Source organism: Serinus canaria, chromosome 3 (assembly GCF_022539315.1).
Source record: "Serinus canaria isolate serCan28SL12 chromosome 3, serCan2020, whole genome shotgun sequence".
Classification (NCBI taxonomy): Eukaryota; Metazoa; Chordata; class Aves; order Passeriformes; family Fringillidae; genus Serinus; species Serinus canaria.
Genome location: NC_066316.1, coordinates 835,941 through 861,676, shown reverse-complemented (window position 1 = coordinate 861,676; position 25,736 = coordinate 835,941). Strand labels below are relative to the sequence as shown.

The following is a 25,736-nucleotide window of genomic DNA, read 5'->3' as shown; positions in this document are numbered from 1 at the left end:
GACAGAAATCTATTAGAGAGCTGTGTTTTCAGTGTCTTGCCATGTTACACAGGAGCAGGTACTCATTTTCACAACACAAAATCAGTATTAGAGCAATGCTGCTGGTTCAGAGTGATTTGTGGAGGTGTCAGTATCTGCAGGCTGTTCTGAAGAAACACCAGTGTTACTGCAGAGTTTTGGAGAATATCACTGCAGTCTAAAATCATCTCTGGTTGCTTTGTGGTACGAGAGGGCTTTCAGCCAGCCTGGTTTGGGTGGCTGTGGATGCACTGCCAAGCAGCACTCACAGCAGGGGTGCAGCAGAAGCCATGGCTGCCCTACACCCCATAATTCCCAGGATCCCTGCAGCACTGGGAACCAGCTGGGAGCAGCCTGGCTGTGTGTGGCTGAGGAGCTGAGTGCACTCCCAGCACAGCCAGGTGGGGCTGGCACCCAGAGGGGAAGCACAGCCAGGTCAGAGCTGGCTCCCAGCTCTGCAGGGCAGGAATGAGCCCCTGAAGGCTTGGCTAGAGCCCTCCTGAGCTGCTGCTGCCAGCTGGGGTCTCACCTACACCAGGTCCCTGACCACTGTGGGCACTCAGGGACCACCTTGTTCCAGCTGGAAACATCCCTTAATGTGTGCCAGAGGATTTCTCTCTGTGAGCACAGGGTGGATTGAGGCATCATGTTCTCCAAGAATTCTCTGTACTCTTGATACAGGAAACAAAGGGAAGTCTCTTAATACCCATGCATGAAAAACAAACCAAACAAAAAAACCCTTAATTTTAATATTTTTTTCTTGTTTAAAACATTACCTGAAACTTTCAAGATGTAACACATGTTTTTTTTTTTTTTTTTAAGAATGTTTCTGTGAACGGTATTGAGTACACTGGTAAAGCAGGAATGTGTGGGCATGCCTCGAGTGCAGCTGGCAGTTTGATTGCAGAGTGGGTGGCTTTGCTCTGCTTTGCTGCTGGGATTGCTGATGGAGCTCAAGCTCAGTTTGTGGCACAGGCAGTCCCAGGGTTCAGGGAGCGTGCCTGGAGCTTGTACCTACTCTGTGCCTTTCTGTTAGCTTTGGAGATTTTATCTCAGGGTATCAACCTGGTTCCTTTCCTGGTTTGCACTTCTACTCCAAACACAGGCACAGCTGAGAAAGGCAGGTTTGGATAGAGATAATGTTATCTTGTGCCTGTCAGGACCGGGTGTGAAAGCAAAGGGAAGTTTGATTGCTTTAATTGTAATGGAGTGCTGTCCCTTACACAGCTCCAAAAGAGCAGCCTTTGTTTGCTAGATCTGATAGTTCAGCCACAGCATGGGTTTGCCTGAGTAACTTATTCCTCCTTATCTTGTGTGTGAATTTGGATTTCCAAGGAAAAGCAGGGTTTCCCTTCTTATCACATCCAGCACCTGCTGGATCCTCTATTCTACCTGATTTTCAAGTGTTGCCCTCCTGGACTTCAAGATCAGGTGGTTGTTTAACCACAGCTTCAAAAACAAGTTCTGCTGTTTCTTTGTGTTCAATTTCATAATAAATCATGGGATTTATTAATAAATAGATAGGCTCTTGAAAATGTTTCAGCTTACCAGCTATGGTAGCTGTTGGCTGTGGGTTTGCTTTTAAAAATTACATCAAGCAAGTTCCTGGATGACTTTGTAACCAGGTCTTAAAGCCAAGTTTTCAGTAAGTTGTAAAATTTAAGAAGTGGCAAACTTGCTTTAAGATTGGGAGATTAGACCAAGAGTCCTGGCAAAATGGGCTGCAGAGTATCAAAGGTGGGAGAAATTATTCTCAAAGGCAGCCAGTTTTCAAAGTCCTGGTGGTCTTTCCCATCAGTGTGTGTGAGATGCAATTTGCTGCCGCCTGGATTTGCTGCTCTTGGCTCTGCCAGTGCTCCACTCTGTCCTTGGTGCTGTGGCTGCTGTGTCACCTGGTCCCTGCACAAAAGCAGCAGAACAGCACAAGAGCTTTCCACCCGTGTGAGGACCTGGCTGAGATGGGGTCACTGAGGCTGGCATCACCGAGGGAGCAGGAGCAGGGGTTAGCACTGCTCTTCTCACTCAGAGGGACTTGGATTGTGCCTTCCTGGCCCCTGGTGGCTCCCAGGGGCTCAGCTCTGCTGGCACTGTGAGCTGACAGCTGTGTGCTGTCTGCCTGGGGTCTCTGCTGGGAGGTGCCTCTGGCTGCCCTGGGCAGGGCTGGCCTCCAGGGCTCTGCTGCCAGCCTGGGGACACAGGTGTCCCCTGCCTGCTGTTGGCACAGCTAATCCCTGCCCTTCACTCAGGGCTGGGCTCTTAGCTCACACTTCCTCACACACAGATCTGTAGGCTGATAGTTTGCATACAGCAATGAGCAGTATTATCCATTAACCCTTAACGAGCCCATGTGATTGAGATGTTGAGAAAACAGCAGAAATACAGCCCAGGAAGGGAAAGCTTGGTTAGTTTATTTATGAAATCTGTTGTTTCTGGTGTTGTGCCAACCACTTCTGTTTCAGGAGAAGCAGTAGCCTCTCCCTTCCCTGTGCTGCTTTTATCTCCCATCCAAAAAAGCCTTGCCAACAGCCTGGTATGTCAGTAAGCACAGCCTGGTTGCCTGTCTCCAGGAGGCTGCTGCCAGCTGCTCAGCTTAAAACCCTTGCAGACCACTGTCAGTGTTCCTGGGGATGGCAAGAGAAACACCACCTGGGCCTAGACCCTTTTCCCTCCATGTGCCATTTCACTCAGATGCCCAAAGACAAGAATAAATGGAGCAAAGGAGGATTTAATTCAGCCCTGCCATGACTGTGCAAAGCACCCTCTGACATGGACATGGACTGTACAGGAACCAACCCTGCAGGGAGTGTGCTGACAAAGGGAGAGAGAGATTGATGATCTAAGCTCTATATTAATATTTAAGCAAGTAAGCAAACAACATACCCACAGTGTGCAACCTCCCTGGTGCAAGCTTTCAATTTGCACACGTAGTTATTTCACAAAAGATTAATTTTCGACAGTGCCATCTTGCTTGGTCTGTTGTCCACTGTGCAGTGGAGCTGTACAGTATCCAAGTGTTCCACAACCAATAAAATCACCTTCCCTGGTGATGCTGAGAACACACACTCTTGCCTTTAACAGAGGGGAATATTCTGACATGCTCAGGAGAAATGGTATCTTAAGGAGAATGGAAACCAATTTCTGCCTCAGTGGTGGGTCCATACCTCTACTGTACAAATCCTTTTGCCCATGGTTTTTTGGTGTGGAAAAACTGTCATTTTCCTCCCTTGAAACAACCTTCCCATTGATATTCCCAAGCCCTGAGCTGTTTTCCTGCAGATTGAGTTCTGTTGTTTCTTTTTCAACCCCTTTAGCTGACAGTGCACTTTCTGGTCTGATCCCAAAAGCAAGAGTTAATTAGGGCCTTGGAGGGGGATTAGGAGCATTTTAAACAAAAGGTTATCCTCGGGATGGTAGGACTGCTTTGGGAACAAACAGGGTGCAGGAGGTGGGAAGTGGGGCTGTGAGAGGTGATTTGACAGTGCAGTTGTGAGCAGAGTGATGTTCCTGTCCCATCACACTGTCCATGAATGCCTTTGGCAACTTCTCTTTCTTGTGGGAGCTGGCCACCAGGAGTGGTGTGCAGGGGCAGGGTTTCTCCTCAGGCTTTTTCCATGGCATGCAGCTGATCTTCCAGCAGGGAAGGAATCAGATGCACCTGTCCTTGAGCACAGCCAGTGCACAGGTGCAGGCTCAGAGCCCCACACAGAAAGGGCTGGAGGGCAGGGACTGCTTGAGCTGGGTCATTTCACTGCCAGAGGTATTTTTAGTGTAAACTGTGGGCTTGCATCTAAGTTTAGAGTGATTGTAATTATGTTAGAAGTTCTGTTACACAAAAATAAACAGCTGCTGGAGGCTGAGGGCAGCTCGGGACCACAAAGCTCTGAATGCACTGACTCACATGTGGCAATGCTTTTCCTAATGTGCCCATTGGGACTCCTTGCCTCAGCTCTGCTGCCTGCTCCAGCAAAGTGGTTTGCTCCTCATCAGTCTCAGCAGAATATTTTGGGGTTTTTGGGGGGGATTTGGTTAACTGGCTTGTGACAGGTGCTGTCATCTTCTTCTCCCAGCAGTGCCTGTACTTTGATTATAAACTGCAGATTTTTTCCTTGCAAAGAAACACTGTATTTACAAATATACTGTATTGCACCTATATGCTTCACATTTCCCTGGTCTATCAGATCTCAAGATCTCTGAAGATTCCTGCAATGGATTTATGGATGTATGCAGCAAGTGTGGGCTGCAGAAGGACAGCATTCACATTATTGTGTTTACAAGGGGTTTGCTAGCCAAGGGCAAAGAACACTCTTCCTTAAGCTTTCAGTCAAAAACCAGTCTAGACATTTTTATCACATTAAACAGTCTGAGGCATTTAATAGGTATGTGACAGGAAAAAAAAGCAGTCTGAACTAGCTGACCAGTTTTCTTATGGGAAAAGCCTGCTGGGCTCAAGTTTTTATTCTTTGCAATAGTAATTATTATGCTGGAAATGCTTAACAGTGATGAAGACAAAGCTGGTTTTAGACACCTAAAAATGTTACCTTCACTTTCTGCGGGGCTGCCCGTGCTTTGGGTGTGGTGGTGCTCTTTGTTTTGATGGGCTGTGCCTTTGCTGAGCCTGGGTGCCACTTGTCACTGAGCTGTGGGAGGCCAGAGTGGCTGGTGGCAGCCTGGCTGAGCACCACTTGAGAACACTTCAGTTCATCCAGCCAGTGCAAATGGCAAAACATTTTCTCTCTGTCTCTGCGAGGGTCCCTGTATCAATTTTTATGATGTTACTGCTTGTATCTGTTGATTCCCACTGCCTTTGATGGCTTAAACAGACTGCTCTTCCTCTGACCTCCACTCTCACATCTAGAATCAGCTCTTTCACCTTTCCAGGGCTCTCCCTATTCACTGTTGGTCTGTTTGCAGCGTGGGGCAGTACTGAGCCCTCCCCTCCAGGAGCCCTGAGCTGCCCAGTCAGTGGCTGACCCCCTGCCCTTGCTGGAATGTGGGCAGTGTTCCTGCCACCCCTTCTCTCTCTTTCACCCCCACACACAGGCACCAGTGCTGGTTTTCTTCTGGTCTTTCTGAGAGTATATTCCACCCAGTTCCTTCATTTCCAGCCATATTGCAGAAACCCAGCTTCATACTTGGAATAATCTCTAAAAATAGCCTTGCCTGTGCTGTCCCAAATAATTTCCATTTCAGCTTTCCCAAAGTATCTGCTCTTCTGTTCTAGCACGGGGAAAGCGTGGCCATCTCGGGCACTTTGTCACGCTGCCTCAGCCCACATCAGTGCCAGACACCCTGTCCTTGCTTCCTGTGCTTTTTCCTGTCGCTAGTTCCTTCCTCCTCTTTTCAATTGTTATGCTCTTCCCCACCCATGTCACTTCTGCCCTGCTGGTTGTCTGGAGTCAGGAATGTCCCCATGGAGTGTGTGCTCTCACCTTTGCAGGGAGGAGGAGAAAGGGCTGCTCCTCTCCCTGCCTGTGTGGGACCTGTGAGGGCACAGCCATCCTCTGTGCTATGTGTGTCCCCTTCCTCCTCAGCACAACTGGGGTCACAGCAGCAGCTGGCAAGAAAGGACAGTGATGATGAGGAGGAGCTCGGAGAGGGATCAGCTCCCACTCTCCTGCTGCTTGACACTGAAATTACATCCAGAAGTTAGGAATTCAGAGAAACTGAGTCCCCTGAGTCTGGTGTCACCAGCTGGTTCAGAAAAGTCAGAATAAATGGTGTTTCTCAGCATGCTGTAGATGTTGCTGTTTGTTAGGAGCTGTCCCAGAAGGGTTCCAAAGGGGCTGTGTGGGCCAGCAGGGCCACACCAGCACTCCTTTCTGTCTCCATACAGGACAAGTGGGTTACATACCAACACTGTTATTTTTATCCCTTTAGGAATACTCTGTCAAATCATCCACTTGGAGCAATCAGAAACTGAGATGCCTTTCCTTCAGAAATTTCATGTCTGTAGAGTGCATAGCTGGATGAGCCCAATGCATCCAGAGGAAACTGGGAGAGGCTCTGGTGTGGAGCACCCCACCCTGCTCTTTACCAGCTGACATGCCTGGGTTTACCCCATTTCTGCCAGAAGCCATCCTTTCACATTCAGGGTGACTGCTGGGCTGCATTCTGAAGTCGTGTGAACAGCTGAGTGCCTCACTAGTGCCAGTGTGGCACTGAGAGCTGCAGTGTCAGGAGCCTCCCTGCTCCCACAGACAGCAGCTGGCAGCTCCTGGCCTCTGCAGTGACAGGGAGCAGGGCACCGTGTCAAGAGAGCTCTTTTAATATTTGATTAGCAGAAATGAATATGCAGATGGCAGGGATTAGTGGAGGAGACTGTGATGCCATGTTTTATGCATTCCCATTTTCTCCTTGTGGTTAACCATGAGCTTGCCAGCTAAAGGATTTGGGATATTTTTCCTTTCTCCTTGGCCACGTTTTCTGCACAATCTTTCCTATTGTTTTCAGAGCTTCTGGGCAGTGACACAACAACCATTTCAAAAGAAATGTGGCTGAAACAAATTGACAAGAAATGCTTACTCTGCCCCCTACCTACCATAATGAAGGAGTAATAACTAAAAGTCCAGAACCAGTTGCTTTTGCTCTTGCTTCTCTACAAAATTAAAGATGTAAATAAGTGATAACCTGGTGTATCTCCAGCATGGCTGGCTGTATTTTTCCTGCTGGAAAGAGGGCTTCTGGATTTCCAAATGTTGGGCAGCAGTTTATTTCCAGCCCTGCCTGGTTGTGATACATTGTGTGTAGAACCGGGCAATCTCACCTACAGGATGATGCCCACTTTGGTAATGAGGTGGCACTGGGTGTTACTAGTGATGAAAGGGGATTTAGCATCCCTCATCCTGTAACTCAGACAAGTCTTGCTAGCCTCATTCTTTAGAGGGAGGCAGAGAAAAGCGGGAAATAGCAAAATGTCCATCCAGGACTCCAGAGCTGTCTGGCTCTCCCCCAGCTGCAGCCTGGATCCTTTTACTGCTCCTACCCCAAAGGGGATGTGTTTTTCCTGAGCAGTTGCTGATGAGTGCTGGTTTTGCATGCAGCAGGCAGAGTGACTGCTGAGGGGTGAGAAGAACAAACAAGTTGAACCTCTGCAACAGAGTTTAGGCCAGGCAGTTCTTATTATTTTCCCCCATGCATTCAATGCCATTGTGACTCCCAGATCTGCTCTTGCACAGGAGTGTTGAAGCACATGCTGTGAGCCCCATGTAGTTTCTTTTCCTCATACAGACTGGGAGATCTTCTGGGATGTGAACTTGGAATCTTGGCAGAAAACATCATCACATGCTGTAGCAATTCAGAGAGGGTCATTTCCATTCCAGGCAGCTGATAATGCCCTGCCTGCATCCCCCTACCTTTGAGATAAGGGAAGGGAAGGGTGTTGGGATGGAATCTGAGCTGCAATACATCTGAGAGAGATACCAAAATGTTACTGATGCCACGGGTTAAACTGCAGAATGGCGGTGTCAGTGCCCTGTGCATTTCCATGGTGCCTGTAGCTCCTAGGCTCTGTGCAGGGCACCAAGAAACTTGTAGTTTAAACTTTGAACAAACACCTACTTTTAACACTGCTAACTGTCAAATCATGAACACAGCTTTTAGTTGTTAATGCATTTTAAACTGCTGGAACAATTGCCAAAGATCACCTTAGCTTTGTCTGAAATTTTAAGCCAGCAGTGGGGGTCACTCTTGTTTTCTCAGAAATCATCCAGAAAACCAGCAAATTATAATGTCACTTTCCTAATTTTAGATTTTAAAGTAACATCTGTGTTCCTCACAGCTTATTAGTTTTTAATTTATCTGTATATTTTGAAAAAGGTCCTAATAAATCATGTCCCAACTTTATTAAAGTTTGGTTTGAACTAAAGTACCTGACCATAGCAGGGATTATTTCAAACACGGAGGGATTTAGAAGTTATTACAAAAATATGATCTTGACCTTTCATTGCATTTTATTAATGCAAAATCCGGGCCTGTGTCAGAGTTTGGAAACAAACAGCAGTGTCCTCAGGATGTGGTCATGGAGCAGCTGATAGTTGTAGCTTGTTTTATTTTTGTTTGAGGTACTGCATTGTGTTCTTTCCAAAACCTTTCCTTGCACTTAGAAAGGAAAGACTGCTGATATTAATGCAGTTTGGAAGTTTGTTTTCATGGTATTTGTGGTCAGAGGGGTGACTGAGGCACAGCTGGGACCCGAGGGCAGGAGCAGCAGCAGGTACTGGTGGTGAGCTCTGCGTGGGCAGCCTCGGTGCCCTGGGGCAGTGCTCAGCAGCTCAGCTCAGAACAGGTCCCTCTGGCTGTGTTCTGAGCCCCCAGCTGCCCCTGCATCCCAGCAGTTCCAGCAGGAGGAAGATGGCACTGTGGAAGGGGAGAGTGGCACAGGCACCTCTGGGGGGCTGCTGGTCCTGGCCCTTCTTCTGGGACAGCTGCTTTGGGATGCTTGCATGAGCTCTGGGAATGGTGTGCTTAACAACAGCCTGCTGAACAAGTCATCTTGAAAAAATGGGGGGAAAAACCCAGCAAAATCTGACTGTGGAACAGCTTGGAGAGCTGGGAAATCTTGGAATTGGCTTACAGTATAGTGTGGGCACTGCAGAGATTCAGCAGCATGGTCCTGCTTCTTTTTACAGAGAATTCACACTGTAGTGGCTTTTGAGTTCTAGAGTTAAAACCAAGGTTTCACGTTTAAAAGACATGAAACTGCATTTTGCTTTTTTTCATTTTCCCTGTCTCTGCATTTTACTTATCTTAATGTCAGTACCTTTATGACCAAATGAATCTGACATTGAGCAGTAAATACATGAAGATCTGACTTTTCTTCCAGTTTCAGGAAACATTTACAGTATTTGAATATGGAAGTACCTCAAAGCCTCATTAAAAAAGGAAGGGGCATTTTATTAAGAATTTCAGTGCTGCACTGCCTGTTTGGTCATGGACAGCTGGATTTTCACTCTAGTCCACAGCTCTGCAGGGAGACTTGCTGGACTGGGATGAACTCCATAAACACCCCACAAGTTAGAGGAGTCTGCTGATCTAGAGCTGGTGAAGGTTATGTGTACTTCAAGGTGAGGGAATGTCCTGGGCTGACTGGGAATGGGAAATAAATTCAGTTTTGGGGGTTTTCTAATTGCTTTCTTGTATCTGTAAGAAAAACTTCTATTCCTGGGCAAGATTACCAAACTGAGCATAGTGCTGGGTGGGTGCTGCACTCAAAAGCCACACAGACAGTAAGTGGGGCAAGTTTAGGGGGTGTAATTCCAAGAGGTAAGCAATGAAATGGCAAACACAGAGTGTGGACCCTCCTCACCTCTCACTCAGCAAACAGGGATTCATTCCAGAGGCAAAAATAATAATAATAAAATAAACCCCTCCAGGTGCTGTTGGGATGCAGGGGGCTGAGCAAAGAGCGGAAATGATGAGTTTGTGTTTGAAACTGGGGGGTCAGCTCTGGAGAACTCTGCTGTCCTTGCCAGCCGTGTCTCAACACTGAGAGGATGTTTATGGGATCCAAGGAGTATCCTATCCATCATGCTAGCCAGCCCTGTGGGTTCGTTTAGAATATCACCTCTTTCCCCAAACATTTGTCTCCTTTGTATTAACAGAATCCTTTCCTCCTCCTGTTCAGCCACACCTTGGCCTTCTTTTGGTCAGAGAATGAAAAAACCCAGGATTTATAGCCCACATGCCCCAGATTCAGCTTAGTACAGCCAAGCTTACAGAAGAGAAAGACTTTTGTGTTAATTAATGCTCTTCTGAACAGGGTTAATTTTGGGTCCCTGCTCTTTGGGTGCTCCAGGTGAATTTCATGTCATCCAAATGATGCCTTCAGGCACAAATCAGTGTTGGGAGAAAGGGAGATGCTGCAAGAGCCTTTTAACTGCTGCTCTTCACCCACCTCTCCCTTGTAGTCATTAATTGAGTCCTGAGGTGTGTTCATATGAGTGTTCTTTCTGCTTTTGTGAATGGTATGTATTCATATTATACTTTGAGAACTCTTAAGTCAGTAAGAAGATTTGATTTCAGTTTTTAAAGGCAGTATAAAAGTTTTCAAATTAAAATTTTGCTGCCTTTAAATTTAGTTCCTTAACCTTCTATGTCTCCCAGCTGAATCTTCACACATTTCATTGTTATTTAATGTCTCTAAAGAGGGTAATTCTTGATTCTCATCATAGTGAGGATAGATGCATGCATATATTTGCAGCCATATGAATGCTACAATGTCATGTTTGTTGAGGTTTCTGGTTGGGATTGGTGTTGTTTTTCACTCTCTTTGCACTGCTAAAAATCGATGAAGATTTGCTGAGGTCCAAAGAGTGACAAGGGAATATTTTGTATTTTAGTTTGGTGATCTTAAAAGCTGACATGCTTGGGAAAAAAAAATTTTTTAAGAGGAGCGTAAGAAATGTGAGAGACTGAAAAGAGCTTTTCTAAAGGCAGAGAGAGTTTTCTTCACCTTCTGCACAGCTGCCAAAGCATAGGGCTTAAAAATGTTGTTTGTTACGATTCCTCCACCTCCTTGCTGCCTGTACTCAAGCTGCCTTTCCCTCACACTTCATCTGTCTCTGTTCATCTGTGAACTGCAGTGACCTGTGAGAGCAGAGCTGGGGAAGGCTCTGGGGAGGTGGGAAGGAGCAAGGAGCTGCAGTCCCTGGACAGGAGTTGTGGGTGAGCTGTGAGCAGTCAGGCTGTTCTCTGCCCTAACCCGGGCTGTGCAGAGGGATGGAGGGCTGTGCTCCTGGCTCTGGGACAGGGGGTGGTGCTGCCTTGCTGCTCCAGAGCTCCAGAGGGGCAGCAGGGAAAGTGCAGAGGGCCCAGGCTGCCTGCAGGGCTGGAGAAAGGCACGGTGCAGCCCGGGCTGAGGAGCTCCTGCCGAGGGTCTGAGCGTGGAGTGATGGGTTCATCCCGTGTGTGAGTACCCAGAGGGAGGAGGGCACCTCTGAGCAGCAGCCTGGCACACAGCTGTGCCTTGGGACTGCAGGGAGGGCTGGCCAGGGGCATGTGTGAGGTGGGCAGTGGTTCTCAGAGCCCAGAGTGGCTCAAGCACCCTCACAGCCAGGTTTCTGAGTGCCAGCTCTGCAGGGAGCAGTAGGATGTGCCTTACACGGCCGTGCAGAGCACCTGCAGAACTTCTCAATGGGTTTGGGGGGGGTTCAGCACCAGTGTAAAAGGGGAAAAAGCCATTTCTGCAGGCTTGGGACTGTGCAGGAATATTCTTCACAGCCCTGAAAGTGCATTTCTGGTGTTCTAGTGTCAGCTTTTCCCAGAAGGATGGGAGCATTTATTGCTGCATGAGCCACCTGTTGTATTTGTGGACCATTCTGATAATAGAAGACATTTCAGATAGGGGAATAGATAGGGGAACAGCCACCATGCCATAAAAATAGTGGGTATCCCTTCAGGTGTGTCTGGTTTAGGTCTCCTTGGCCCCAGGATCAAGCTCCCAGTGTCAGTTTGCTGTGATTGCTCAGAGGTGCTGTGTGAAGTCCAAGAGCTGCAGAGGAGCTGGCCCCATCCTGGTGCTGCCATGGGGTATCCAGCTGGGCTGGCTGTCCTGCATCCACCTTCCCTCATGAAATCAGGGAGAAGCAGCTCCAGGCTGATCTAGTGGAGGAGACATGAGAATTACATCTGATTTCCAAAAAAAATAAGAATTTGTCACTTTCCTTGCAAGGATCCCAAGGCATCTCATAATCCTCAGGAATCAGATGGCATTCCTTGTTTACAGGGGGGCAAGGGCCAAATGCACAGGACTGGCTACAACAAAAGGGGGCTTCTGATATGTACTGGGTATAGATGATCTGTTTTCTTCACAGCATCTCTTCACTGGGAGAACAAAGGTACAGATGCATAGTTTCAATATCATTTAGCCTTTGTTTTAAGATTAGGGAATATAGATAGTTTATTTTGAATTCTCATCCTGTTTTCAATGGAAATGAACTCTTAATGGTCACATGCAGATACAACTTTCCAACTGTATTTTTGATTGCTGTGTCAGGGACCAAAAAAGGGCAGGAGATGGGTTACCATGAAGATGTACTTTGCATGCTTTAGGTAGCAGGGCTCTTTTCTCAGTAGAAAATTACCAAAATAACTGTTCTTAAGGCAAATGTTAGACAGAGTCTTTTAGCAGTTCTTTTTTTCTCATTCTTTTCTTGTTAGAAGATGTTTTATTGTGAATGAAAACAAGACAGACAGGGGGCATACTACAAACTTGTTCAACTCTTTTAGTCACTTGTGTTTATTCTGGGTTTAAAATCCTGGATTTTATTTTAAATTAACAATTCTGTTCACATTTGTTCCCTTGCAGAAGTGCACAATACAACTGCCTGGTTTTATTTAATGGCCTGTATCTCTAAACAATATTTTTCTCTATTAATTTTGACACATATATTATTCACATTTGAGTTATGGATAAAATACACCTGAAAATACCCAGGAATTTATATACCATAAATGAAATTTGAAACAGAAAAATGTATTTTGCCTCTGCCTACAGTTCAGGATGATAGGAAAAACTGCAATCTGTCCCTGTAGCATCTAATGTTTTCCAGTAAAATAAGAAGCATTGTCTGCATTCCAGGTTGTGGTATTTGGTCACCTAGAGCTGGGTGAATCCCAGCCTCATTGTACTCTAGAAGTTACAGTGCAAGTGTTTTTCAAATAATTAAGTTCATACACACATTTTACAAGTATTTTCCATTTTAAAGATATGAAACAAGATTACTCTTAGGAGGAAAGCTCCTAATTTGGAAATGCACTGTGACTTTTTAGTACTTCTGTGTGAAAAGAAAAGCTAAAAGTCACTTTTTTCCCTGCTTGGCCTTTGAAATCCTCCCTTTGAAGGACAGTAATTGAACTGTGCTTTTCCATTCCACTTCAGGTTTTTCTTCTGTAATCATGGCAAAACCTTATGAATTTAACTGGCAGAAGCCAGTTCCTTCTTTTCTGCAAGATGGAGCTGTGTTTGATAGATATGAAGAGGTAAGACCCAGTTGCCTTTCATTTGCTATTCTCTTTTAAATATGCAGAAGTGGCAGAATGTTTCAGTTTTGCTTTCATTGTACACAAAGAAACTTTAATTTTTTCTGGTAATACCCTCAGAAATGTCTGTGGGGAGGCAATACCAACACACTTTATTGCTACATAGGGTTTTTTTTTTTTTGCTTTTAAAAGAAATAGCTTTAAAATATATTTAATCCCTCTGATTTGACATAAGCCCTGAGGAAGAGAAAGGGAGAACTGGATCAAAATATCTGTAACGTGTATAAAACTCTCATCTTTGCAGATTCATAAAGCACATTATGAAACTAAGTGAAACCTTCCATTTTTTTGTATTATCTATCAAATGGAGGGAGAATGTTGCTTTTTTTGGATATATAAACTGAGGACCTGCCTATTACAAGGAAAGTCAGAGAACACAGAACATTCATTTTCTGATTCAAATGCATCATTTGAGAACGGGAGGGGTTTTATCTACTTTAGAAAATCAATCTGCACTCCATCTGAAATATGATTGCTGTGATCCTGCTTTCAGCTGAGCTTTAATCCACCTTTATTAAAGGAATGCAAACCAGGACATTTGACACAGGCAGCTGAAATAAAGTGCTGAGGAGTTTACCCCATACTCAGCATTGGTATGCTGGTAAGAATAATTGTATCAGGGGCTGGTTTTAATCTTGTTTGAACAGGAGAGCTGAGAGCTCTATGAGTGCCTTCAGGGGTATCAGTATTTTCTTATCTTTTGAAATGGAAGTAAAAGGTATGTTTTATCACCAGGCCTGCCAAGATAGGGATGGTTGGTTTACCCTGGGTTTCCAGATTTGGGGCCAGATAAATGAAGTAGATAGTGGTGGGGATGGAGAAGGAAGGTTTCTTTTCCTTCAGCAAAGGCTGCTGCAGACCCAGCCTGTGAGAGAGGGCACAGCCCGTGGATGTTCTCTCACCCTTCCCCAAGGAGCAGGGCGTGGGCAGCTGCAGCAGAGGGTCCCAAGTGCTCCAGGGGCACTGCTGGCCCCTGGGTGTCACCCTGGGCTGTGGTGGCAGGGCAGTGCCAGGCACACTGCTCTGCTCTCAGCTGGCTGCTGTGGGACAGCCCAGCTCTGGGCACACGGGGGGCAGTGCTGGCACCAGCTCGGGCTCCCCCAGAGAGGGGCTCCTGCCTCCCCCTGCAGCACAGCCTTGCCTGCCCATCCTCTGGGCCCTCCTGCTCCAGCCTTGCTGGGGCACACCTGGAGCCTGCTCGCTTTCCTCACAGAGGACTCTTCCCACAAATTCTCCCCACTGTTCCATTGAGGAAGTCAGAACGTTCTGGAACCTCCTTTTCTTGAAGTGATGGATTCTGCACACCCTTTCCCTGCATTTCAGCTTGTTATGGTGCTCTAATTGAGGCTGGAGGTGTGTGGAGGAAATCTCTTTTTTAGTTCAGCTCATCTGATTTTTTGCCCTGCCCAGTCTCTCTGGATTGCTGTTCTTTCCTGATTTCTTCTACAGATCAATATCCTGCAAGCTCTGCTTGTCACTCACTCTGGCTGCAGAGCACTCACAGCATCTACACTGCCACAGTGCAGCACAAAAGTGCTTCCCAAATTCTGCACTTCAAAAGGAAATGGGGCCACTGGATCCTGAACGTGGCATTGGCTAATTATATATATATATATATATATATATATATATATATATATATATATATATATATATATATACACACACACACACACACATATATTTTACCTTCAAGCATTTAATTTTCAATCAATTTCTTGAAGTTCAGTTTCATGAAGATTTTTTATTAGGTAAGAATCACTGCTTCTATTAAATAAAACATCTTCATTTAGTTGCAATGAGGTAGGAAAATATAAATTATGTGCATCCCAGTGTCTCAAGTGTCAACAATAAGACAAATCATTAAAAGTGGTTTCTTTTTTAAAAGCCTGCCTCCCTTGTTCCTGTTTTTTTGGAAACAGAAAATTCTGCAGGAGGATCTTTGGGAAGAAATAGAACAATTCTTTATTTTTGAATGACAAATAATTGATATTTGGCAAACTGACTAAAATAATGGTCTGTATTTTCTTTTCTATAGGAATCTTTTGTCTTTGAAAGCAATTGTCTCTTCCAAGTGGATGAATTTGGCTTTTTTCTGAGCTGGAAAAGTGAAGGAAAGGTATAGTGCAATTATGTCAGGAATGTATATTATATGTTGTTGCACTTGTTTTATATTCTGGCTTTTAAAACTCTAAAATGCTGTGTTAGTTTATTTACAAAACCAGTCCTCATCCTGTTCTTTCTAGAAGTGAAGAATTTAAGAGGGAATCAACTGACGCTAAAGGGAAGTATACTGCTTAGTGTTTATTACCAGAGCTTGCCAATACAATTCCAGTTTATTTTTGCTGAAGCTCCCAGTGGCACCACTGGGTCTCAGCAGACCTTTGAACTTGTTCCCTTTTTGTCCTTTCAGGAGGGACAGGTGTTGGAGTGCTCCCTGATCAACAGTGTTCGCTTTGGAGCTGTACCAAAGGTACTCTGCACTTGCTTTCTGATCCATTTAAACAAGGAACATCTCAGCTGAAGGTGAAATGCAGGATGGCATGTGTTGCTTTGAGGAATACCTGTAACACAGCTTTGATTTTGCAATTGTAGCCTCAGGTTTGGAGTTTTGCAGTGATTTGTTGTGATTGCAGTGGGCAGGGTCAGTCATCTGGTCTTTCTGCTGTACTGCAGCATTCAGGATGCACTGAAAGCATCCTGAATCCTGCAGTAGCACATATCAGGAAATTTTAATCATCTTGTAACAATTTATTGTGATACTTGTTTGAAAAAAATGATCTGAAAAAAAAAAAAAGTTTCATTTTCCATTCATTTTGTTCCGATCTGCTTGAATTTATTTTCTCTTCTCTCTCCATGGGCATAAACTGTAGAAAGATTTGTTTGCATCCCTCTTTCTGCATTTGGGTGGTCAGAGAGGGCAGCTGCTCACAGCCTGCCTTTTTAAAGAGTTTCAGCAGGAGTACTGGCTAGGAGTTCTGGAGAGCCCCAAGCCTTTGGATATATGCAGGGTTTTCTGCAGGGTTGTGGCTCTCCCTCCAGCAGGCCTTCAGTTTAGGAGATTTGTTGTGAGCCCTGCATTGCCACTTTGACATGTAAAGTGGTTTTGTGTTGGGAACTCTCACTTAGAAATCCTCCTGGGAGTCTTCAGGCCCAGATCTCTGCCCCACTGAGAGGGGGCAAGAGATGTGGTGATGCAGCCAGCCCCGTGCTCCCAGCCCCAGCAGTGAGCTCCAGCCTCCAGCTCTGCCTTAAGAAAAGCAAGAGATGCAGACAGCCCCATGCTCCCTGTGCTCCCAGCCCCAGCAGTGAGCTCCAGCCTGCAGCTCTGCCTTTCCCAAGGCATGCCCATGGAACCTCCAGCAGCAGCAGGGACAGCAGCTGGTGTGACACATCACTAAGGAACAGCCAAGGGGTCACTGAGATCGTGACTCCAGGAACTGTGGACTTCACTAGATTGGGATAATTCACTTCCAGATTAGTGCTGATCCTCTGTCTCCAGTGCTTGGAGTGGTTAATTGTTCTTCTTCATGATGAAGATAGGAGTTCTCACAGTCGTGTTCCTGGCTGTTAGAAGGTGTTGTTTTCTCAGGTTTGCACACAGTGTATCTGAGTGAAAGCACTCATTTCAGATGACTGGCAAAGGTTTCAAGGTGTAAATGTATAAGGAGGTGAAAATGCATTTTTACCATCGTGCCTTGCATAGCAGAAGTGTTGCAAATGTAACAAGTTCTTTATTGTGTTTCACAGGATCCCAAAATACTGACTGCCCTGGAGGCTGTTGGAAAATCAGAAAACGAGCTGGAAGGCCGGATAGTGTGTGTTTGCAGTGGCACAGACCTGGTGAACATCAGCTTCACTTTCATGGTAGCAGAAACCACAGAAATAGCCAAGGTACTTCCCAATTAAACAGTGTGTGGGAGGTGAGAGAAGAGCTCATCAGCCATGCTGAGTTGTTTCTCCTAAGGCTGCCTGCATGGCTGGCTGAAATCCCTGGGTCAGTGTCTGCTGCCCCACGCCTCCAGAGGACAGCAGACATCCCTGTGGAGCTGTGGGGAGGGAAGCAGTGATTCTGTCAGCCTGTGCATGCACAGAGGGTTATCAGAGGCACTGAGACCATTGTGTATAGCACAGGCACTCCCTGAGCTGCTCACTGCCTCCCTGTGGGGCTGCCCCAGCAGAGGAGCTGCTGCTGCTGGGTCTGGGACAGGGGTGCTGAAGGGAAGTGCAGTTGCTGCCACTTTCCTGGTGGGTGGAGCTCAGCCCTTCAGCATTCTGTTCTGATAACCCAACTGCATGGTGTGGTTCGTATTATTGAAAAAAACAAAGCAGGAGAGGAACTCTGTGCAGTTATGGGGGTGCCAGTGTGGCCAGGCTCTTTTCTGCTTCCCACTGCCATGGAGCAGCCCTCAGGGAACAGTGGTGCTGTTTGACACCTCATCCTTCCTGAGAGCCAGGGACTGCAGCTCTCCTGAGAGTGCTGGCCTCCACCTGCCCTGGCACTCAGCTGTGAGCTCTGAGAAACCTGCTCAGAGTGCTGACAGGACACTGCCAGCTGAGATCCAGGCACCCATGGGGCTTTGAAAACACACTCTTTGCTGTTCTTCTCTGTCTGCATGTATTTAGGGTATTTAGGATTATCATCTGTTCTGCCTGCGAGATAAATATTAAATAGTGATCAGTATCACACACCTGCTAAATCCCCTCCTCTAAAACTGTTTGCTGAATGCAACATCACTAAACCCCTTGCCAGACCTGGTTTATTTTTCATTGCTTTGGATCCACACCTTTGGAAGCATTGGCAGTGCTGAGTAAACTCCTTTATAGGAGATACAATTGTATAACTTACATGGGTGCACTAAATTGATTTTACTGTGTGTATTTTCAGCAGACTTCAAGGGAAATAACATGTCAGAGTTATGTTTCGAAAGCATTTGAAAAAAGAGGCAAAGCAAGGGAGATGTTGGCAGCATTCACTTTCATACTCAACCCAGCAGCATCTCTGATTTATTCTGAAAGCAGCTGCAGTTAAGTTTCTCAGCCACCTTAGATCTCAATAACCTGTATTAGATAATTGGTTGGTGAGAACGTTGGCCCATTACAGAGGCTGTCAGAAGAGATGAGCTAATTGTGCTGGAGGAGATCTGGTGCTCATTAGCAGCCCAGCAGCCTTCCAGAAGTGGTGTGTCATGCTGCAGTGGGCAGGCTCTGAGCAGCCCCTGGAAGTCAGAGCAGAGCCCTGCATCTGGGAGCCTTTCCACCAAAATACATCTCCAGAGCTGTCAGCAGTGCTGATCCACCTCATCTGATACCATGTTTGAGGCATGGGGGAGAGCAGAAAGCAGATCAAGCCAAAGAATCAATGCAGAGCTTTGGAAGTTGCCTTGGCTGGGGAATTTGGCCTGTACTGTGCTGACCTTTGGTATATGGTAAATACATCAACTTGCTACTGCACTTCTGTGCTAAAGTGGAATTTTTTAGGAGTTATCTGCACATAGAAGTGCTCCTGCTTCATTCTTCCTGTTGTGTTCAGGAGAGAACATCTTCCTGGTGGGACACAGTAAATCCCCTCCAGAAGGAGCAAGCCTGTGCATGGCATTGAGTAGCTGTGCAGCTGCTAGCTGCAGCTTAAAATAGGCCTGACATTAATCCAGGTTCAGAGCCCCTCCTTTGGAATGACAGGGCAAGGGGCAATGACTGCAGCTTGAGATGCCCAGATATGTGTGAGGGTTGTGAAGGTGTGTAGGAAACCTGTGGTTTCTGCTGTCCCCCACTGCTGTGAGGAGCAGAGCCTTGGTCTCCACCTGACTGGGATACTTCAAATTGAGGGAATTGCCTGGCAGATCTAAGCACAAAAGCTCAGAACCTTTCTGCCCAGGCAGGCCCCTGTAGGTGATGGTTTACAATTGGAAAAGCAGCACTTGTTACCCCCTGAAGGCTGGGTTGGGATGGGACTGGCTAACTGGGACACAGGGAATGGGTGGAAGTTCCTGGTGTCTTCAGCCTGTCCCTGCAAGGAAGGGAAGCAGGTTCTGCCAGGCCCTGGCACTGGGTGGCACAGGGGACAGTCCCTGGGGGTGCCCCAGCTGTGGCAGTGGGTGGTGCCTGCTGTGGGCAGAGCTGGACCCTCCCTCCACGCCCATCCCAGGCTGGCTCTTGTCACCTGTCCTCACCTGTGCCCCTGGTGCTCAGCAGGGCTGGCCAAGGCACTGCTGGGCTCCAAGAACAGCTACTCCAGCAACAAGAGTGTGTTTATTATCTCTCCACTTGTCTCCAAGCTCCAGCTCTGGTATTTACATTCTATCTACTTAAATTTTATTGGTGTTTTCAGTGCAGAAATTGCTTTTCATTTCCACTCTTAAAACAGCCACAAAATTGGGTGTACTCTGCCTCTGATTGCAAGCAGCTGTCACGGTCCACTCCTGAAACAGCTCCACTGTGCTAGTAGAGAGTGACTGTAAAAGGTGGAATTCAAAGCCTGGTGTTTGGAATCCTGATTAAATCAGGTTGTATAAATTATCCTGAGCTAAAATTAACACCCACACGTGCACACACATATATTAGAGATGAGAGCATGTGTGTGTTTTTCTTTTTTACTTCTAGGTGGACTTTCTGTGCCCCAGTAATTGGATAATGTGTTTTCCTCAGTCTAGGACAGCTGAAAAGGCCAGTGAGTGTTTGGGGGTGAATGTCCTTGGGGCAGAAGTGATCCAGTGCTGGGGTGAGGCCTCAGCCCTTGGCACGTGGGCTGCCTGTGCAACACTGGCATTGGTCCAGGAAAGCTCTTGTACTTCAGCCACCCCAAATCTGGACTTCTTGCCTTCTTTGCTCACCCCCTCTGGCAGTGCTGAGGAGTTCAGCTTTAAAGGTTAACCTAAGTCAGCTTCTTTAACATTTCTCAGTATCAGTGCATCTCAGGGCTGGATTTGCCCTGCTGGTTGTTCTTTCCCAGCTCCAGCTGTTTCCTTGCAAAGGACCATCTCTCCACCTCAGAGATTTTGCCCTTCTGCTTGAAATGCTGTTCCCCCTGCCCTGCTGGCAGAGGAGTTCAGAGAACACTCCTAACTCAGTTCAAGGGAGAGCCTTAAAGTTAGAGTGGTGGTTAGAGGCAAAGCTGCCAGCAGTGTTTAAGCCAGTCTGGCTTTGGGAAGTGCTGATGCATTCCTCTGGCAGTGTGTCCAGGATGGGAACAGCCATGGGGAGAGACAGGGTGGGAAGGAGAGTGGAGCAACCTTTTACACTGGTCTTACACCTTTAGTTGGATTTGACAGAAAATAGATGTATTCCACCTGTGTGTCACTGAGACAGTGATTCACACTCTGGGGGCTTAACCTGGGAGGCACCAGAATGAACAGAGCATGCTAAAATGCTTCATTCCTCACACACTCAAACAGCATGTGGTAAATGCAGGCTTTATCACACAGCTAACAACATTCATGGCACGGAAGTCAGTGCCATTGGAAACATTTTGTTTTGACATTCTTAAGCTTCTCAGTTGGGATGAGAAATTTTTTTTTCAATTTAAAATGGTTCTGGCATGACGAAGCACTTCAGGCTGATTGCTTTTGTTGGTGTTTCTACTAATCAAACTCCTTGATTTACAAAAAAATTCTGTTCTGTAGAATCACAGAACAGTTTGGGTTGGAAGGGACCTTAAAGACCAACCAGTTCCAACTCCCCTGCCATGGGCAGGGACACCTCCCATGAGAGCAGGCTGCCCATCCAACCCAGCCCTAATTCCAAACCCTGATTGTTTTCCCCCCTTAAACATTTGCCCAAATCATATTGTTCAGAGGGCAAATAGAAAGCAGCAGAAGATTCCCATGGGAATATTCCTCAAATATATTCCAGAAAAGTTCTGTTTTCCCAAAGCTTAGTTTGTTTTGATGTTTCAAAGCAAAGCTTTTCAAGGAACCTGCAAAACACTCTTGGGCAGATCTCTAGAAGCCTTCTGCTGTTCTCTGTGTCCCACTGTGGAAGTATGTGGCTTATGTCTCATAGCCCATGTGATAAACATTTCTAACTCAAGACTGCCTCAAATATATGCCCACAGCTTACCTGTGTATGTTATTCTGTATGTTATTCCATGTTCTCCAGAAAAATCTCCATATCCCAGCCTGCAGTTAACTATGGCTGCTTTGCATGTGCTTTCCTGCCTTTCCATGTACATTCTTGGCTGTGCCACTGTGGAATCACAGTAAATTGCCAGCTTCAGCCCTGGTTCTGCCCAGCCAGGAGGCTGATTTCACTGTGAAAGCCCCCCTGTGTTTCTCTGAGTTTGCACACGAGAGCAGCCCAAGGGGCTCCTCCAGCTCCTTCCAGAGCAGACCCTCCAAGGCTGGGAGAGCCACTCCAGGGTGGAAGCTTGGCTGAAGTGGCAGCAGTCTGGGCACACTGGGCAGCCCCCAGTAGAGAGCCTGTGAGCCCCAGCTTTGCTGCTGGGATAGCTGAAGGATCCCTGTTATCTGTGTGAAAATCCTGGCAGTGTTTTCACTGCCACGTCCTGCTGCAGTCAGTGCTGCGGTGGGGCAGGGCAGGGGGAGGTTTGGCACTGTCACTCCTCAGCTCCCTTGCTGTGGCTGCCTGGGTGATGTTCCTGGAGCAGAGGAGTTGTGAGATGCTTGCACTGAGGGAGTGGGGACATCTGCTGGCTGAGGGCAAGTGCCAGGGATTCCTGCCAGCCCCCGCGTGTCCTGGGGAGAGGTGGGAAACAATTCCCTGGGGGCTTCTGAGCCTTCAGGCTGTGGAGCCCTTGGCAGCCAGTCCCAGACCCTGAACCCCAACATCAGAGGGCAGTGCCTGCCTGGCTTTCCTGGTGCCTGCAGTAAGTGGAGTGCAGCTTTGGGAGGCTGCAGTGGAAGGGGGAAGGTAAGATCTGGAGAGGTCTGGCAGTACTGACCCCATGGTCAGTAAGCCATGCATGGCCTTGTCTGGAACTTCATGAGCTGCAGGCTCTGGTGGTTTTTAACCTTTCCTAATTCTTGTCCTTTTTAACCCTGCCCAAATGAGAGGTTGGTGGCTAAAACAGAGCTGAAAGGCCAGGCTTATTTGTGCACCCTGCCAGCTGTGCCCGTGTTTCACCTCAGCTAACCCAGGGGCACTAAGTGCCTCAGAAGCATTTCAGTCTGGCAGCAAAAGCTAGGAGAGTGCTTCTTTGATTGATTTTTCTTGCCTCTTCTTCTTCTAGAGATGTTTGACAGTGTTTGATCTTGTCAGAGAAAAACAACCCAGTGTTTGTTCCAGCCTGCAGTGTAGATTTTGGCCTCTTGTGTCAGCCTAAGAGGGTCTGAGCCTAAGGTGCACTGGTGTTTGGTTTTGTTTCTTTTCATGGCTGTTCATTTCCTAGGATTAGATGTCAGGTCCAGATCCCTCTATGAATCTGGAATAATATTTGTGTATAGGGAGCCATTCAGGAGTTACCTCGACAGATTAAAGGTACTGAACCATATTTTGAAAATTGGAAAATATTCAGCCCTAGCATCAGTAAGAATCCAATGTAGCCTGATTTCTATCAAAGACATTTTTTCTTCTAAGACCGAGGTGTTTCCTATATATCTCATTTCAGAATTCCACTTTTTATAGGAGTATCATCCTTTGCACAGGTAGTGACTTGAAAATGCTGGGGGTGAAAGAAGAGAACTGAGGATCCTTATCCCTGTTACTTATGTAGATGTACAGGTCTTTCAGCTTCATCTATAAAAGAAGGGATGTTGTCACAGAACACAACCAAGGCTGCTGCTGTATCTGCCTGTGTGTTAGCTGAGAAAAACCTGAGCCCTTCTTTCATGCCTCCTGCAAGGTCATCAGACAGTGTACATTAAATCTGGGAATGGTTTGTTGTCAGGAAAGCAATATACTGCCAGCTGGATATTGAATTTAGTGAGTGTCTGTGCACTGGATCACAGTACCTTAGAGGCAAGTATGAGGGCACTATTAACTGGAGACTGCTCTGGCTCAGAGGGACAGAAAGTCTGACAGTGTTGAGTGTGTTGTTATATTGGGTTTCCTTTGTGTTCCTGGTTACTGAGGGGGCAGCTGGTGGCCGTGGGCCGTGTGTGATGTGGCACTGCAGGGCTGCTGTGCCCAGAGCCAGGGCAGGCTGCCAGTGCTGCCCTGTCAGCTGGACAGGTGGGCAGGGGTGGCTCTGGAGCTGCTCCTCCTGCCCAGGGCACCTCACACCGACGTGGAGATGCTTTGCAGCTGGACACAGGCTCCTGGCTCCCTCCTTGCCTGCTGCCAGCAGCAATGTAATGTGCTGCTTTTGTGGCTCAGCAGTGTCTGGCTGGAGGTTTGTGCTCCAAGGGAGTGCAGTTCCTGGCTTGGCATCTCTGTCAGGGAAGGGCATTAACACTGAAAAAGGTTACGGAGACCTCTAAAGTGGGAACCATCAAGGCAACTCCTGCAAAAAATCACTTGGGAAGTGCTTAGTGTATTGATTTCTCTCTTCACTTGTGGTTTTTTTCTAGCAGTGTTCCTTCTAATGATCAGAAGTAACTCCAGAGCTGAGTGCTGGCCAGCCTTGCTTTAAAATGTTCTCTTTTGTTGTACCTGGTGTGGTTTTAATCCTTTGCCTTCAAATCAGAATGGGTCTGTAGTGAAATTAGCTCCAAGTGAAATGCTGATATGGCCAGCACTGCCCCAGGGGTGGTTTTTTGGCAGAAACTAAGGGCAGAAAGCCTGCAGCTTATTCCCAAGGTGCATGTGGTGTAATTTAATCTTTGCAAGGGTTTTGTGTTTGCAGTGGGTATGCCACTGAGTGGTTGGGTCAGTGCTGGAGGGCTGAGGAGTTCTGAAGGGCTGCAGACCAGTGCAGATCACACAAGGACAAAGGTTTGTGTAGCTGTGACTGTTAGTGCAGCAGCAATGCTCCATTTAATTGGTTTAAACAACAACAAAAACAAACACCTAACCAAACAAACAAAAAACCCCCCAAACCCAAAACAAAGCCAAATCCAAACAAAGCCCAAACCCCAAAGGTAGGCAGTTGACAATAGTTGAATTTCAGCAGTTCTAGGAAATTGAATTCTGTGTAAGATTTGTTCAGGCAATTACCCTGGAATTATCACAAGCACCATTCCTTTGTCATCTGAGGTGAGGGAACATTTGTAGGAAAACATCAGTGTTTCCAAGATCTGTCAGTGCTCTCTAGTTATATCAGTTCTAATATAAAGATCAAATAATATTATCTTGCCCCATGGACCTTGCTTCCTTTATCTTCCCAGGCAGTCCCTTCAGCCTATGCCTACCAAGTCATGCAGCTGGGAAAAGGGAGATGGGGGGCAGACTCTGACTGGGGGTTGTTCTCAGGCCCAAAATCACATCTAAGGAAACCCAAATGCTACCTTTTCCCATAAGTGATAGTTCTGCTTTTCAAATGGTTCTCAGACACACACTTGATCTCTGTAAATGAATATTTTATGCAGTACTTATTTAAAGGCAGCTTACAAAAGAACACTTAAGTATTAAGACATATTTTAATAAGTGACAACTTTTCCTAAAGCAAACAGATGTCCTATTCCATGAGTTCAGGGGTCTCCCTAAGTGCAGTGCTTATGTGTTGAAGTGACACCTCAGACCTTGTTTTAACCCCAGGGATTTGCTGCCTGCAGTTTACAAAATGCCCAGAATTCCCAAAGAGGCTAGTGCTCCTCCAGTATAAACCATGATTTTTTTCATCTGTCTTGCAGATGTACAGCACTCATTCATGAAAAGAAAAATACACTCATCTGTATCTATTTATGAGTGTCATATCCTGGAGGCTGCCCAAGTCAGCTCAGGCTGCATGCACAGCATTTGGCCAGAGGCAAAAAGCTCCTTTATTCCCAAGGTTAATGTTCAGCAGTGGACCAAATCCCATCTCAGTTCCCCCAGTGTAAATTATCAGTTGAGTAATCCTAGTGTTACAATGGCATAATTGAGATGGAACTTGGCTTGCAGCACTGCCATTTTTAAATCTTGCCATGGCTTTTTCCTGCCAGGATTCTTGCTGAAATCAGTGGGGGTTCATGGCAGGGCCTAAGCCTTAAGCTGCTTCTCTGCAGCTCTGCAAGGTTGGGGTGCAGGCCTCAGCAGAAAACCAGATCCCTGAAAGAGGAATTACAGAAGGGCTGAAATGCTGCTGTTGGCTGGAAGTCATCCCAGGATTATTTGGAAGGCTGTGCATTGGAAGGATGAAAGCAGGCAGGGCTTGGATATGTAACAGGCTGTTAGAGCAGTTGTTGTGCCTCCTCTAGCTTACTGATATTTTATTTCATTCTTTTTCTCAGCTGGACCAGTGAAATATGTCCTCACACATTGGATGATTGTGCTCAGCAAGGGCTGATACTGCCCCTGGCACCAAGAGGGAGGGCAGTGATCACACAGGGCATAAATGGAGACCTCAGAACACATAAATATCAGCAGGAGCTGATACTGCCCCTGGCACCAAGAGGGAGGGCAGTGATCACACAGGGCATAAATGGAGACCTTAGTGACCCAGGGGTGATCCCTTGCCTTAATGACCCAGGGGTGATCCCTTGCCTTAATGAACCAGGGGTGATCCCTTGCCTGAGTGACCCAGGGGTGATCCCTTGCCTTAGTGACCCAGGGGTGATCCCTTGCCTGAGTGACCCGGGGTGTCCTTGCTGAGTGCCCGGGTGACCCTGAGTGACCCAGGGGTGATCCCTTGCCTGAGTGACCCA

At 46.7% G+C, this 25,736-nt stretch overlaps 1 protein-coding gene across 7 annotated transcripts in view; it reads left to right on the top strand.

The window, feature by feature from the left end:
- Positions 1 to 25,736, top strand: part of PLCB4 (phospholipase C beta 4) — a 185,577-nt gene that overhangs the window by 87,712 nt on the left and 72,129 nt on the right. For all 7 annotated transcript variants that reach the window (XM_050972618.1, XM_050972619.1, XM_030235819.2 and 4 more), the window contains 4 exons: positions 12,896 to 12,996; positions 15,095 to 15,175; positions 15,470 to 15,529; positions 16,807 to 16,950. In XM_050972618.1, the coding sequence (XP_050828575.1) occupies positions 12,913 to 12,996; positions 15,095 to 15,175; positions 15,470 to 15,529; positions 16,807 to 16,950 (369 nt within the window). In that variant the 5' untranslated portion in view covers positions 12,896 to 12,912. The remainder of the gene's footprint in view (positions 1 to 12,895; positions 12,997 to 15,094; positions 15,176 to 15,469; positions 15,530 to 16,806; positions 16,951 to 25,736) is intronic.